This window comes from Chenopodium quinoa, unplaced genomic scaffold, assembly GCF_001683475.1.
Source record: "Chenopodium quinoa cultivar QQ74 unplaced genomic scaffold, ASM168347v1, whole genome shotgun sequence".
NCBI classification, from domain to species: domain Eukaryota; kingdom Viridiplantae; phylum Streptophyta; class Magnoliopsida; order Caryophyllales; family Amaranthaceae; genus Chenopodium; species Chenopodium quinoa.
Window position 1 is genome coordinate 9,598,372 of NW_018745024.1, and position 16,430 is coordinate 9,614,801.

The 16,430-nt window shown below is 35.9% G+C and overlaps 2 protein-coding genes across 2 annotated transcripts; both read right to left on the reverse strand.

The window, feature by feature from the left end:
• Nucleotides 1–1,232: 1,232 nt before the first annotated feature.
• On the reverse strand, nucleotides 1,233–7,811 carry LOC110708567 (cation/calcium exchanger 5-like). Its single transcript, XM_021886735.1, has 2 exons — nucleotides 6,867–7,811; nucleotides 1,233–2,658 (listed from the first exon to the last, which is right to left on the reverse strand). The coding sequence occupies exons 1-2, from the start codon at nucleotides 7,668–7,670 to the stop codon at nucleotides 1,894–1,896; spliced, it is 1,569 nt and encodes a 522-aa protein (XP_021742427.1). The 5' UTR covers nucleotides 7,671–7,811; the 3' UTR covers nucleotides 1,233–1,893.
• A 6,976-nt stretch (nucleotides 7,812–14,787) lies between these two features.
• On the reverse strand, nucleotides 14,788–16,101 carry LOC110708918 (zinc finger protein 862-like). The gene has a single exon (XM_021887144.1). The coding sequence runs from the start codon at nucleotides 16,099–16,101 to the stop codon at nucleotides 14,788–14,790; it is 1,314 nt and encodes a 437-aa protein (XP_021742836.1).
• Nucleotides 16,102–16,430: the final 329 nt, after the last annotated feature.

Below are 16,430 nucleotides of genomic sequence, written 5' to 3' on the forward strand. Positions count from 1 at the left end.
ATAATAGTGACATAAGGGAAAATCATTATTATTTCTTACATATTTACTTTTAAATCTGTTTTTGTTAAGTTCTAAATAAATTTCGGTAAAAATTATTACAAAGTCACAACATTGGTCTCACCATCTCATTAATCTTGCCGGTTTTTATGTATACTATTTATTTGTAATCAACCATGTGTAAAACCTAAACCTTAATGAGGAATGAAACAACACATCTAACAATCCCTAACATGCAAAAGTATATAATTAGATATTTAGACTTCAAAATTAGAAATACTTTCACTTATCTTAATTATTGGGAATTTTGAGGTAAAATTCTTTAAACTAAATTGGCTCAATGACTTCATTTTAAATGTATGAATAAAAGTTAAAACTAACCTTCATACGGATTACTGCAATATTTTGGAAACAGAGAGTCATTCTAGGAAAATGACGTAGACAAGGATTAATCACATGACATGGATACCACCTTCTAAAATTTTACCAACTAAAATTATTGGCATCTACAATATGCATTTAGATACTTTGTATTAAGTATGGTAAGTATTAAAGTATATGACTAAATGTGCAAATTATTAAATTTCTTGTAGTCTCCAAGGGTGATTTATTTAGAGTTTTAAACAAATAAAAAGCGTAGTTCAAACTCTTCAAAGTAAAAACCAAGTACTCGAGAATGTAAGCTTACAAATATGAGAAGACTCACGTGCGTTTGTTCCTTCAAAATTCCCTATTTTCTTTTTCACCCCTTCTTCGATACTCTTCCCTCTATCTCATAATATTACGGAGTAGAATTTATTTAAAGGGTTTTCAAAACATTCCTTTTAAAATATTGACCATCAATATTCTTAATTTTAATCAACAAACAATATCTTAATTTTATTTTAAATAGCATGGATAAAGGGAGTATCAATCCATGTTTTGTTCAGGCCAAAAAAAAAACTAAGGAGAATTTTCAAAAGAGGATATCTAGTACTCCTAGTATAGCATGATCAGCTAGTAATATAACTCCAGTTGGAGTCAATGTCTTTTCCAACTGATGACTTTAATTCATGACCAGTCATCTGGGCATCAAAGCACTCCAACTGATTAATCATTGAAGAATCGCGACAGTTAGAATACACTTTACAGTTGGAAATAAACTATTAGTCATATTAGTTAGGAAACTAATAGGGGACAGTTAGAATGCAAATAGGTTAAGCAAACTGGTTTAATCAGGTCATGCAACAAGGATATAAGAGGTCTGGACTCTGGATAAGTCTCAATATTTTGACCTCTGAGAAAAGATTTCATTTCAGAAATCAAAAGTATAGTTTTACAGTTACAGTGGGGAAATCGATGACAATTCCCAGGCATTAATCCCCCCGTTCCGGCCAACAAAAATGAGCCAGAACTCACACACCCTTACGCACCCCCCCCCCCCCCCACCTTCTGGACAAGCCGAATTACTACCCAAGCAAACCTTTAAGTAGTTGTGGCAGTTTACATCCCAAAAGAATCACCTCTGGTTGTGTAATATACAGTGTATTTTACTAACAGCTAACATCACCTGATCTCTAACAAAATACCAGGAAGGACGGAAGCCTTTATACTCTTATAAGCGAGCATCAATTTATTCCACAAATCAATTACTCTGCAGTGGAAGAAAATATCAGCCTGTGATCTTGATTCTCTTCAAATCTGATAAAGGCTAAAACCAGTGACCTTGCTTCTTTGTTGCTCCAAACTCTGATAGCAGATTATGCACAAACAAAGAGCGTATAATGGAAAATGATCTAATCATCTGAGTTATCACTACACCCCATATTACTGCCAAGTGCCATACCTGGCACTAGCAAGTTTAGGAAAGAAGAATATTTGGCCTCCTGTATCATCCAAGTGGCCTTTGTAAGTTGATCAGGCAGTAAAGTTGGCTATGACAAGGCTCACAAAGATGAAGAGAACATAGAGGCCAACAAGACAGAAACCCCAGAACCTTGGAACCCGGAATCTCGACCAAGTTACAACTAAAAGTGATCCCATCAAGCTCAAAAATAAAAATACAAATGCTATAACAATGCTGACATGGAAATGGAGCACATATGGTTCAGGATAGAACTTGGCTGTCTGTATCATTAAAGCCGTGCCAAGCCCAATAAGCATGTTAAACATTGGGCCCGCAAAGCATCCAGCCATGGCCAATGCAGGTTGGCCTGCTTTAGCAACTGCCACATCAGCAACAAGATCGCCAACTGAGTTCCCCCATGCAAGCACTGTTAGTCCAAGAATTGAGGGTGGCAAATTCAGAATCTTCCCTAATGCTCCTAGACAGTTAAGTAGTTCTCCAGCTACATTTGATATCCAGAAGACACTCATCACAAACGCAACTAGCACGACATGGATTTGCTCGGTCTTGGGAGGTTCCTTTTCAACAATGTAGTGGAGTATTGCAAGAGAAGAGCTTGAGAAGAGTACCACTGACCATAGAGGAAGATGCATATGTGGAATCAAAAATATAACAGGATGTGACATGGGCATAAATGATTTGCAAGAGTAAAGAAGCGCAAGTGGACAAAGAGCAATATTTGCTGATTGGTAAAATCGGCTCCACTCGGATGGCGAAGTCTGGGGAATAGTCAGCTTCAGAAGCAGTGAGACTGGAGTCTCCCATATCTTTGAGATCTAAGCATAACAAAGAGAAAACTGGTATTAAACAATGAAGCACTGCCATAGTTCAAAAAATAGAAAGAGTTGATAAGGGCAAGATGGCAATTATAACCTGACTCGCCAATAGTCAAGAGAGGGGGGGGTGTTTACTTTACAATCACATACTTTGCAAAGTATCAAAGAAAGACAATTGTTACACATAAATTCCATGCATCAACCACATTGAGATAACATTAAGGGCAAATGACAAAATAAGTAGTTTAAAATTTTGCTCATATAAGTAATTTAGATGGTGGAATCCTATTTAAACTATGAAAATTTATTAAAAGAGATTTGCCATTTCTCCCCAACCATTACGCCCACCATCCCACCACCAACCCGCCACCATCTATTCAAATCTTTCCCCTCTCATCATCATCATCTCTTCCAACTTCATACCCTCTACCATTCAAACTCACCACATGCCAAATAAACTCAACTCCTCTTTTCAATGATGAATTGCAAGTATAATATGCAAAAATGCTTAAAATTACATCCAAATGGGGATAATGAGGAGTGGAAATGGGATATTTGCCTGGGTGGAGGCTAGGTAGTGGCAGGTCACCAATAGGTAGTAGTAGGTTCGTATATGGTGGTTACTGTGATGTTTTCGAATAGATGAGAAAATAAAGAGTTACTAGAAAGAGGGGAAAATGAGAGGGGTGTTTGTGGGTGGTGCTTAAATATATGTGGGGGTCATGGGTTCTGTTGGGGCAGCGACAATTAGTATTAGGTAGAGTGATGGGGTGGCTGCTGTGAGTTCAGATGAGGAAGAGGGAGTAAAAGTTAGGGAGGTAGAAGAGGTGGGGTTGAGTTTGGTGAGGTGGTGGAGGGCGGTTGGTGGTGGGCTAGTAGAGGGATGACGGTGGACATGGAGGTTGAGGAGGTGAGGAATAAAAACGAGGCAAAAAACCAAAATCACGTGAAGTCAAAGCTGGAAAAACCAAGTCAAAACTCAAATTCCAGCTAAATTGCTAAAAGCCCCCTAACAAAAAAAATAAAAATAAAAATAAAAAAAAAGTAAGGTCTTAATTGCCACTTTTTTTATGAAAGGACCTTTCTCACAAAATGTCTTCTTAAAAAGATCCTTTCTGACAAATTTTCCTTTAAACTATGGGATCCTACCACTAAGTATCCAGTGAACCAGATATACCAACTTTTCCCATGTACTGGGTATTTCCGAAGCCATGGTTTAAGCACATCAATTAATCTACAAAGCTGAACATGTAGCTACTTTTCAGCACTCAACACTTATCCCATCTTCTAACCTTAGAGGACAGATTTTCATTCTCCTGAATCAGGTTATGTGGTCATCATCCATCTCAGCTTTTGATGGTAAGACTAGTAATTAGAGCTGTAAATTTTATCTATGCTTTAGTAGATAGAAAACATTAACAAACCAATCAAATCTGAGTGTGACAGATGATACTATCAACTCAACAAGAACAGAGTTTTTCACTCCACTATAATTACAAGAATACTTTAAACATTCCAATAATTCTGACACCCCTCCCCTCACCTAGCTTTTTTGGTTTGTATCAGAGTCCAGTGGTGTGAACATCCACCAGGTTCACTATCCAGTTAATAATATATGATTAAGCAGCTGTTTTAGCCTCAGAAACACACCAACTTTGCTTACTATGAACCGGTATAACTCAAAGCTATAACGTGCTTACAAGTTGCTCTAGTCCCAAGCAGATGCCAGGAAACCAGCAGAGCACGATCAATTCGAGGTTAAGGTTCTAATCATTCAAAAAATGGCTCATAGGAGGTAGTATAATATTCAATAAGCTATTGGGGAACAAGCTAATGTTTGCATCTTTACAACAAGGAAACAAACAGCTGCCAAAGTAAAGCAAGCAGCAGCGACATGATATATTTGGTCAAGCAAGAAACTGCAATCAAATCACGCATAATATGCAAAAACTCAAGAAAAAAAAGCTTGCGCTTTCTTTCAGAATTCAGAGCACGTTATGCAAAACCATACATACATTTCATCATTTCGGATGAAAGCAGCAGCCAATTTACATGCAACAACTGTATCTACACCGCAACAATATTTGATCCATACATTATATCAACCTCGAAGGCATTCAAACAATCTTTCGAGTTAGATTGTTCTCTACTTATATCTAACATAATAAGTATTCTGTTTCCACCAAGCTAAAGCAACAAAGAGAATAATTTTTAAGCTGACTTTTTTTAAGTGGAATGCCAACTCATCTCAAGATGGCATTTGTTGAGCAATATCCCTACAGTATAACCAACAGTGTTAGTCCACCTAGTATGCTTTGGCTCTTTAATCTTTAATAATTACACCTCTCTATTTCCCTTATCTAAAGTTACAAATAATGGCTTAGTCAACTCGAGGTAATGCTACTGGAGTAAGCAAAATGAATCCACAGGATCCAGTGGCTACTGCGATCCCTAAATTTTGTGTGTGAGACCATTAATCCAGTTGATGTTCCCCATGCTCTCCTCCGTTCTGTTTTGTGATTTTGAATCATGTTTTATTTGCAAAACATTTGAATAAATTGTTTTTCAAGGTACAAACAACTATTCCATAGAACTTGATTCAAGCAATAAAAACGAGTACTATTTATATAAATCATTGCAAATATAAAATAAAATCATATGGTAAGGGCCTTCAGGCCAGATTTTGGTTAACCAGAATCAGATTAGAGGGTCAGTCATCTCAATTTAACATTGTAACAAGTAGTATTCCATATTAATCTTAGTCTACATGACAAGAAATGGTGGCAAACCCACGAAATAGGAGAGTACCACCAAGTGAAGAGAATATCTTATGAACAAAATCAAAGTTTTCACCCCACCATTTCTAATCTTATGACTCAATAAATCCTCAAAGCGGCATTCTCATTTTTATGAACTGCAAGCCATGTACCAAAATGGCAGGGTTCCTATCTAGTAATAAAAACACCTACTATAGCTTGAAGCCTTGAAGTAAACATCATTTTTTTTACTTTTTATTCTTATTCACATACTTGTGGTCTATGAACCCGGTAAACTACTCTACTGGCTATGCTATTCACTGTACTACATAGCTCTACTGGCAAATAGCACAGTCATTAGTTGGTTACCCTGATTCTAAACCAGAAATCCAGAATCCCAAACAACAAAGACCAAATCAACAATATTCACTGTACTACATAGCTCTAAAACTAGCAACCAAAACAAACCAATACATGCATCTTTAAATTCAGAAATCAACCAATTGCTGAAACAATCACTCCCCTAATCCCATATCCCCCAAATAATTTTTACCCTTCATGCATCCTCAGCCTTGAAATGGACAATCCAATTACCATAGGAAATGCAAAGGATCCCGCCTCAAAGCAAAGTAAGCAGTAGCATATTAAATATATTTGCAAGCTCACTACTGATAACACCATAAACCCGATATTACATAATATATCAACACTAAAGACTAAATAAACCAAACTCAAGCTTCTTCTCAGTCAAATGTTGCAAAATCATCTACATACATATATTTCAGATATATACTATAGCTTGAAGCCTTGTAAAATAAAACATCTTTGACCTTTTATTCTGATTCGTATACTTGCACCCTACGAACGCAGTAAACTACTCTACTAGCTACGCTATTCCATATAGTACACTCACTAGTTGCCCTGACTCATCTAAATCAGAATCCCAACAAAGACCAAATCAACACTATTTGCTATACTACATAGTTAGTTCTACAACTAGCAACCAAAACAAGCCAATATATGCATCTTTACAATCAGAAACCAACCAATTGCTGAAACAACCACCCCTTCCCTACCACCAGTCCACGCTGTCCACCACCATCCATATATTTCCTCTTCATACATCCCCAACCGTTCATATACGAATAGGTTAATCCATTTTCCAAAGAAAATAGAAAGGATCCCACCTCAAAGCAAAGCAGCAGCAGCGTGTTAAACTATGTTTGCAAGTTCACCAGCAATACTTGATCAAGTAAATAACAGAAACAGCTCAATCATGCATAATATATATTAACAACTCAGCAAATCAAACTTAACCTTTGTCTCAAACAAAGGCTGCAAATTCATCTACATACAAATATTTCAGGTAAATAAAATGTGTTCCTAACAATCAAAGTTCATTCCAGTTCAATCAAAAGAGGCAATATAAATTAAAAAATCAAAAGCATATACCTTCTTCAAATCTGGAAAAACCCCTGAATGAATTTCATGAACATGATGATCACCCTTTTCAGAATCCATCATTTCAACACTTTTCTGCGCCTCAAAATCAACAACCTTCTTACTCCCACTTCCAAAATCCATCCAAAAAACAAACCCAACAAAGAACAAATAAAACAACACAAATCCAAAAGCCTGCCAAAAATACAACTCCCCACTTAAATACACATAAAACAGAAGAAACGCAGCCATCAAATAGAACAACACATCCCTCACAAACGACGACGGATCAACACAAAACGGCGCCGCATAGATCCCAACAAACCCCACAACAAAAGCCGACACAAAAGTTCCCGCCGACAAAATTGCCCCAAACCCAGTTCGAGTTTCTCCGCCGGCGACGGCGGCAACGGAGGCGAAGACGTCGGGAGCGCCATTTCCGAGAGCTAAGAGGGTAACGGCAGCCATTGAAGGGGAAAGAGAAAGGTGAGAAGAAAGGGTAGTTACGATGATTGAAAACCGAGTTTGGGCGGTTTTGATGAGGATGTAAAAATGGAGTAATAGGGTGAGGAAGAGGATGAGGAGAGAGAAAATGGGGTTGGAAGGGAAGATGCAGGAATGGAGGGAGAGGTAATTGAGGAATCCTCCATTAATGGATAGGATTGAACAGCGTTTTGAGGTGGGGGTAGAGAGGAGGGATCTATGAGAAGGGGAGGAGAGAGAAAATGGGGTTGTGAGGAAGAAGAAGAGGAGAGTGAGGAGGATGAAGAGGGTTAGTGTGGAAGAATGGAGGGTTTGGAGAGAGATTATTGCCATGCCATTAGAGATGAAGCTCCAATAATGGCGTTTTGAAGAAGAAGTTGCTATTTTTAGTGGTGAAGTTGACTGTTTTAGAGTAAAGGGTTTACAGTTGAGATTGCGGGCAATTTTTGGGGGAATACAGCTGACTTCTGGGTAGATTTTACGCGTTTGATTAAAATATTGTATTACTACCTCCGTTACTGGTTATATGCAACGATTAGACATTTTTCCTCTCTGTTTTATGTCAAATCATTGCACATCACCTGTAACGGAGGTAGTATATTCAATGTCGAGTTTGAACTATGAGTAAAGAACTAAAGATGGCATTTGAGATAGTTGAGACTTGATATGAAGGACCAACATTAAAAAAGCTCGGCAGGATATGGTACAATTTTGTTCATATTAGACTAAAGATTAGTTATTAATTAATGCAGTTTTGTTACTTGATATAATTTTTTAGCTCATAAATTGTCGAGTAAAAAACTAAATCTCTAAATTCGAACGTATATCTTCAGAAAAAAAATCACTTATCCTTAGGGATTAACTATGCCCTGAATTTCTTCATTTTTCATGGATTTTCGCTTAATTCGGCAACAAAGTTGTCGTTAATGCCAGTGCTACTGTAAAAGGGAAAAAAGATAAAGGTGGATAGGATTCAGGAAGATGGTGGTTGAATTCTATTGTGGATCGAAGGGTGAAGGAAGAAGACGGTGATGTACAAAAATGACCTTCACTTTATTATGGAATATCTTGCTCGAGTTGAAATAGATTAGGTATATCTCAACACTATGACCAATTGACCAAATGAGCTAGTCAACTTATATTTTATAGCCTTTTATAATCATTACTGCTTGTGAGGGTGTTAACGGATATAGAAACCTAATAAGTATAAAGTTATGGTCACAATATACATGTACGTACTTTCTCTTCTTTAACTTAGCTTGTTAATCGACCCACCTACTATCGACATGTAATCCACATCAAACCTTTTACAAAGTGAATTGCCAATGGCATATTCTTTACAAGCAACCTCATGCATGTAAGAATAGGATGCATGTAAGAATAGCTGCAACACGCTGAAACGCAACCCATCTCAAATCATACAATCCATAATCATCTCAGCTCTAACGTTCTTCCTGCGTAAATTTTTGGTTTCCTTTTTCTTAATTCTCTCTCTTCTCTTTTCTTTCCTAATTCTCATCAAAAATTTTGATCAAAAATTTCATTACAATTTTTTCTTCTATGTTTTTTTTCTCCTTCCTTTTTTAATTTCTCTCTCCTTGGTTTTTATATTTTTCTCTTTTTAAAAAAAAAAATCGGTTGAATTTGAACCTTACAATACGGAATTTGTTGTTCTTCCTGACAAGATCGATCTTCAATGCAAGTTAGGGGCTTGTTTGCGATTTATTATGCTTCATTTGTAATTGTTTCGATTTATGTATGAATTTCGGTTTCTTATGAGGTGAATTTGTGCTTAATTCCGATTGTTTATGTTTTATCTGGTTTTTGAAATCATATGAATTGAATTTTGTTAGCTTCGATCAATTTCATTTGTGTATGAATTTCATCTGATTCTCAACATTTTTTTTGTCAATGAACATAATCATGTAAAATATGAAAATATGCATTAGTTCCCTTAAATGTGAACATTAGTATTTTAGAAAGTGAACATAGGCGTAAAAAAATATGAACATATGCATTTCAAAAAGTGAACATAACGATTCAATATATAAACGTAAGCATTGGTTTCCTTAAATTGAATATAAGCATTTAAAAAGTGAACATATGCGTAAAAAAATATGAACATGTGCATTTAAGAAAAATAACATATACATTAACAGACTTAATGAGAATATTTCATGAACAACACATATTTACATCATGAATATTTGAAATCATCTATGAACATATAAAATATTATTATAAATATAAGGCATTAAATTATGAACATAAAAACTGGAGAAATAAAAAATAATATGATTATGAATGTATGCATTATCTATAACATATATAAAAGTCCCAAACACCTTTACTGTTCCTCATTTTACTATTCCTTATAAACAGGGAAATGACACCCTTGCCCTTAGCCCCTTTTCTTGATTGCCCAAATTGCCAAGGTTATTTTGGTCTTTTTTTTCCATTCCAGCTGTTCCCCTTGCAGTTTGACGCGTGGGCAATTCTCCATTGCTGACAGCAAGCTTGGCACTCATACCTACCCTCTCTTTCGTTCTTCGTTAATTATGTCTAATTTTGTTTTTCTTTTTTTTCCCCCCCTATTTTCCATTGTTAATCTTTTTCGCTGATTTAGTTTTGTTTTCCAGCAGTTCGTTCGATGGAGTGGTGTCGTGGAGCTTGCGGTGCTGCAATTTTACATCTGGTTGTTGCGTGGTGTAAGGTTTGTGAGTCTTAATTTGCACTTTCACCTGGTTAAATTGGTTAAGCTTGTAATTTAGTTTGGGAAAGGTGTGGTTACTACGGCTAATTAATGGTAAGTGGTCTGATTTCTAATGTAATTTAGTTTGGGAAAAGTGTGGTTAGTAGTTGCTTCAACTAATTAATGGTAAGTGGTTTGTTTGTTATGTAATTTAATTTGGGCAAAGTGTATTTACTTCAACTAATTGATGGTTGTGGCTGGAAAATGAGATTGTGGCTGGAAAATGAGATTGTGTTCAAGAACTGTATATTTATACTGGAAGATGGAGTGTATTTTAAAAAAATACTCCGTAGATAGAAGTATTTTATGCTTCGTATATGTTATAGATTTATAGGGGGGGGGGGGGGGGGCTTAGTATGTACTCTAATATTATTTTAAAATTTGAGACATGAATATTTTTGTTTATGGGGGGGGCTGGAGCAATTTATATGGTGTAACTTTTTTTGCTAATAAAATATATTGAATATGTACTTTGGTTTATTTCTTTGTTTTCAAATTCTATATTTATATGTGCTGCATATTTACTTTTCTTTTCTAACTTGCTTCTTCTTTATTCTGTGAGAAAAAAGGTTGGTACTGTGAAATCTTGGCTGAGTTAATTGTTTTCCTGGTAATTTTTCATGAAAATGCAATGTAATGACTGAAATTCCATTGGGATCAAAATTTTATAGACAAATCTGAGTATTGACTTAATGATTCTTGGACTTTTATTACTCATAGTTACCTGGACAGTCATTGATCTAGAATTACTGAATTTTTTATGATCTATAACAGTTACTTCAGTCTTACGACACAAGAACAAGCTATTTATGTTATAATAAGTGAAAATCTTTAAGGTAATTGTTCAACAAGTAAAACTTATAATTATGATAAGCTTATTGATTGGCTCGTAATCAATAAGAATCATAAGCACTTTTAACAAAGGTTTTGTGCTAAATTAGGGGGGTGGGGAGGCAGAGGGAATGGGGAACAAGTACTACCTATAATTTTTTTTTTTTAAAAAAAGAGGGAGTTTGGTTTAATAAAGGAAGGAAGTTGTGAAAAGTAAGCAAGTATATACCTATAATTTCAAATAATGAGTAAGTAGATTAGGTCAGGGGAAGAAAAACAGAGAAAGAGAGGAGAGCTTTGGGACAATAGGAGTAGGTGAGAACAAAACACTTTAAGAGACCATTTTTAGTATTTAATTTAGATACAACTGTTATAAAGGAGATAAATGAGAGAAATTAGAAATGTGAAAATGAAAATGAAAAAAAGAAAAATAAGGAGGGGGTTCAAAAAAGAAGAATGTGATGAAGATCACTTTAATTAGAAGATTATTTTTTTTTTACAATGTAATCTAAAAGGTGATAGAAAGTACTTTTGAAAACATTCTAAAATTTAATAAACCATACTGATTAAGTGTAAAAATGTAAAGGAAGATGAAAAGGGAGAGGAGAGCAAGTGAGGGTTGGAAAGGTGGTATGAATGCAAGTAAAGATTAACTTTATGAATTTTGTAAAATTATAAAGTAAGGAAGGATGGAGTGATAGGAGAAATGACTGAGAAAGAGAGATGTGGTCACTTGATTGCCAACTTTATGTGCTCAATACTAATGAAAATTGATTAATAATATGTTTAGGAAAAAAATCAACCTTAATGTAAAATCATGATAGAGGGGGAGAAAGAGTAGGAGAGAGAGGGGGGGGGGGTGAGGGAGAGCGAGAGAAAAATAAGGAACATGGGAGAGAGCAAGAGAAGGGCGGGATATAGGGATGCGTTATTGGAGAAGAATCCAAGTTAGAGAAAGGATGTGGAAGAGAGAGGGGCCGAGAGAAAGAAAAGGGGTCAAGAGAAAGAAAAGGGCTAACGTATAAAGGGTAGGCTAGAAGAGGAGAGGAAAGAAGAAGGCATGTTAGGAAAAGAGAGGGGTCAATAGAGAGAGAAAGGAAGAGTGGACATGAGAGAGATAGGGAGTGTGAAAAAGAGTCCGGAGTGAGGAGCCGCAAGAAGAGACAAAGAAAGAAAGAAAGAGGAGATGAGAGAAAAAGAGAGCAAAATAAAGAGACTAGGAGACTGGCGGCCACAAAAGAGAAATAAGAATCAAAAGAGAAAGAAATAGAGCAATACAAGGAGAGAGGGGTTAGAGATCGAGAGAGATAGGCCGTTAGAGAGAGAGAAGGCCCAAGAGAGAAAGAGATTGAGAGGACAAAAGAAAGAGGGAGATAGAGAAAAGCCAAGAGAAATAGAGGGAACTTGAGAGAGGGAAAAATCGGGGGAGGAAAGGGACCAAGTGTACACTACAACAAAAGTGACATAAAGTAACAATAATTGGTAAAACTTTTAAAGTTACAAGGTTAATCAATAATTGAAGTTTATTATTCAATCATTGAATTTCAATTCTAATTTAAGAGATTTAGCATATTGCGTGATGTTCAATAGAAATTTGTATTCTATAATTAGTGCATTTTTACATAATGATAAAATAATACTTTATAATTTTTTTTCCAAAACATATATCACCTAAGACTTACTTCCTACAATTATTGTCCATATCAAAAATATTTTGTGGTGCTTTGTTGTATTGAATTACTTTACAATTTGTCTACAATTTAGACATTGAAAACTTTAGTTTAATTTTATACCTAATTCTTTTAAATTGTTAATTTAATTTACTTAATCCATTTCCAGATTTTATACATCAATTTGTTCAGTTTCTATTCATATAGTTACAGGCTTCAAAATCACACTTTTTTCTAATAATGAATAAGCTAAATTCTGTGATCTAAACACATTTCTTTGACATTATATTGTAAGTCGTTCCAGTTTCAGTTGAAGCATTAGTGATATACAATTATTTATTTGTCACTACCTGCTGAATTTCTATGCTAATCCAACCACTCTAGGTAATGAGGATCAAGCTTGATGATCCCAAAGAATATCCACATAGAAAGAAAGGAATACTCGAGGGTGTTCACCACAAAAAAAAACAAGACTGTATTCAAGAGAAAATTATGGGAAAGTTGTAATGATTTGATTAATTGATGATAAAACCATTACAATATTGAGACTATATTAATAGCTCATTTCTTACAATCTCTCTATTATAACAGAATTCTAAATATCTCGACAATCATTCCCCTTAACAGCTATTCCCAAACTACCATCTTCCAAACTGGCAGTTAGTTGTAAATTCTGTTGAGATTTATCCAGCTCATCAGTACAATTAGCAGCATTCTCAGCAATACTCACATCATGTGCCTTCTGCGTGCAATATCTCGACAATCATTCCCCTTAACAGCTATTCCCAAACTACCATCTTCCAAACTGGCAGTTAGTTGTAAATTCTGTTGAGATTTATCCAGCTCATCAGTACAATTAGCAGCATTCTCAGCAATACTCACATCATGTGCCTTCTGCGTGCCATCCAATGTATAGTAAAAAAAAGCCATCTCGCTGCCCACTCTGGCCTCTATGCTTGCTTTACTATTTACTATACCTAAAGTGATCATTATATAATAATACACTAACCAATAAGAGTAAAAGAAAATCGACAAACAAAATGCAAGCAATTACATTAACATAAAAACTACGACTAATTATACACTAATTACCGAGACGAAATCACATTGGGGGACCGCGCGCGTACACGCGCGGGCCAACAACTAGTAAGTATTAAAAATATGTACATATTAAAAAAAAATGTGAATATATAAATTCTAGAAAAAGAACATAATCATGCAAAATATGAACATATTCATAGGTTCTCTTAAATGCGAACATGGCTTTTCAGAGAGTGAATATAGGCATAAAAAATAGGAAAATTTGTCAAAAATAACACCACCTTTCACTGATCTTCAAGAATAACACTACCTTTTGATTATTCCAGAATAACATCACCTTTCACTTGCATTTGCCAAAAATGAAACAAAAATCCGGTAACCTGTTTTATAGGTTAGATCTGACACATGTCACATATGTGATTGGTTAATTTTTTTTTTTTTAATTTTACAAATTTTCTAAAATATAATGAATAATAAAAAAACAAAACTTAAATTAAAAAACTTAAAAAAAAAAAAAAAGAAAAGAGAAAACCCCTCCCCCTTAACGACAACAACCCCACAGCCACCCCGCCAGGGCTGCCACCACGTGGCGACCAGAGCTCCGTACCCGGCTGTACCAGCCTGACCACCCAGCCACTCCCCTTCCCCTGAACCACCTTCCTCCACGCTAAAACCCTTCTCCCTCCCCTGGGAAACCCCGTTACCCTCACCAACCACCGGCCAGGCCAAACCCTTCCCCTATGCCGGCGAACCCATTCCTCCCCTCCACCGGTCGTCTCCACCTTCCCCTTTCACTAGAGCTTTGTACGTACTCGGCGGTACCAGCCCGACCACCCAGCCCCTCCCCCCCTTCCCATAAACCACCTTCCTCCACCCTAAAACCATTCTCCCTCCCCTCGAAAACCCCCCTCCTCTCATCGGTTGCCGGACAAACCAGGGGCGGAACCAGGAATTTTATTTAACGGGGGCCAAAGTAAAGGGAACTACGATGACGATAAAAATAATGAACATTTTCACACATCAATTTATTAATCCACATATCACAACAACAAAAATATATTTTATATAAGCAATGAATATAGAGTTATAGAACATATTCCAAAAAAATTACCATAGTACTACATGAAGAAAAACATACCTTATCATTTATCTTATATCATTTTAGTTGTGCTCGTCTCTCTTTCATCATATAAAAAGCATCAATGATGGCATCTTCACTAAGTGTTTCCGCTATCTCCTTTTCTATATACACTATTAAGTAGTCCTTCAAAAAATCGTCCTCCATCTTACTTCGAAGGTTTGTTTTCACTATCTTCATGGATGAAAAAGCTCTCTCAGTTGTTGCAGTAGATGCTGGAAGAGTTAATACGAGACGAATTAACCTTGAAACAAGAGGATAATCTTTTATTTTTTCTGTAGTCACTAATCCTTGACATAAATCACCAAGAGTAGTTAAGTTCTTCAACACTGGATGAATAGGAATATCAAGCCAATAATGTTGCAATTCATAACTCAAATGATCTTTCTCATGTTCTGTGAAATCAATAGGATAAAAATCTCGAGCTAGCTTGCAAATATGCTCTATATTGAATGACTTGTAACCATCTCTTGGATTCAAGGCCGCACTTAAAATGAGAAGTTCAGTAGCTCGCTCACTAAATCTTGCGTTTAGCTCTTGCAATTGACGATCTATAGCAGCCATAAATATATCAACTCTATAGTGATGTTCCATTGTCACATTGTCTTTTTGTCTTGATTGTTGCCTTATAGATTTAAGCACATCAACATAAGGAGAGTCCATGTCGGGAACTGTAACACCATTTTTCTCACAAAAAACTTTAACATTATGTAGCAAACTCTCCCACCCATCATTCCTTAAAGTTTGAAGTAATGTCTTTGTAGTGCAAACTAAATGCATTGCATTTACAATATCTTGGGTCTTCAATTGTAGTGCTTGACAAAGTCCATCGGTGATGGCCATAATCTCCTTCACAACATGTATGTTAAATACGAATTCAAATGACATTAACAACTTAACTCCATTAAGAGCATCTCCTCTCTGAGCATAAGTTGTTCCTTCACTAGCTATGTTAGCAAGAACTAAGCGAGTAGCACAATACATTCTTAACAAACTAGATATTGACTTGTAATGCGAGCTCCATCTAGTATCACCTGGTCGTTGTAATGTACCGATTTGATTGAGACCTTTTCCCGTCTCAAGCCCCTCAATCTCAACTAGATGTTCAATTTCAGCCAATTGAGTTGCTTGTAACTCGTCATGTCGCTTTGAAGAGCTAGTGACCACATTAACAACAAAAATCAATTGTTGAAAGAAAGTATGAATCTGTGGCACTTCCCTAGATGCAGCAACAAGAGCTAGTTGTAGTTGATGTGCCAAACAATGAATGTAATAGGCATAAGGACACTCCTTCATAAATAAAGCTTGTAACCCATTCCACTCTCCACGCATATTACTTGCACCATCATACCCTTGACCTCTAATATTTTGAAGGTTAAGGTTATGATGAGACAAGACAGCACAAATTTCCCTTTTTAATGTTTTTGATGTAGTGTCTTTGACATGGACCAAATCCAAAAATCGCTCTCTTACCAATCCACTTCTATCAACATATCTCACTACTAATACCATTTAACAGCATCTATTGATGTCTTAAGGCGTAAACAATTCTTGACAATCTCCTCTGCAGTTACTTTCTCTACTACTTTCTCAATGTGAGCGGATTGATTTTTGAGATTAAAATAACACTTTGTTGAAAAGTTATGAGCAGAATTGGAATC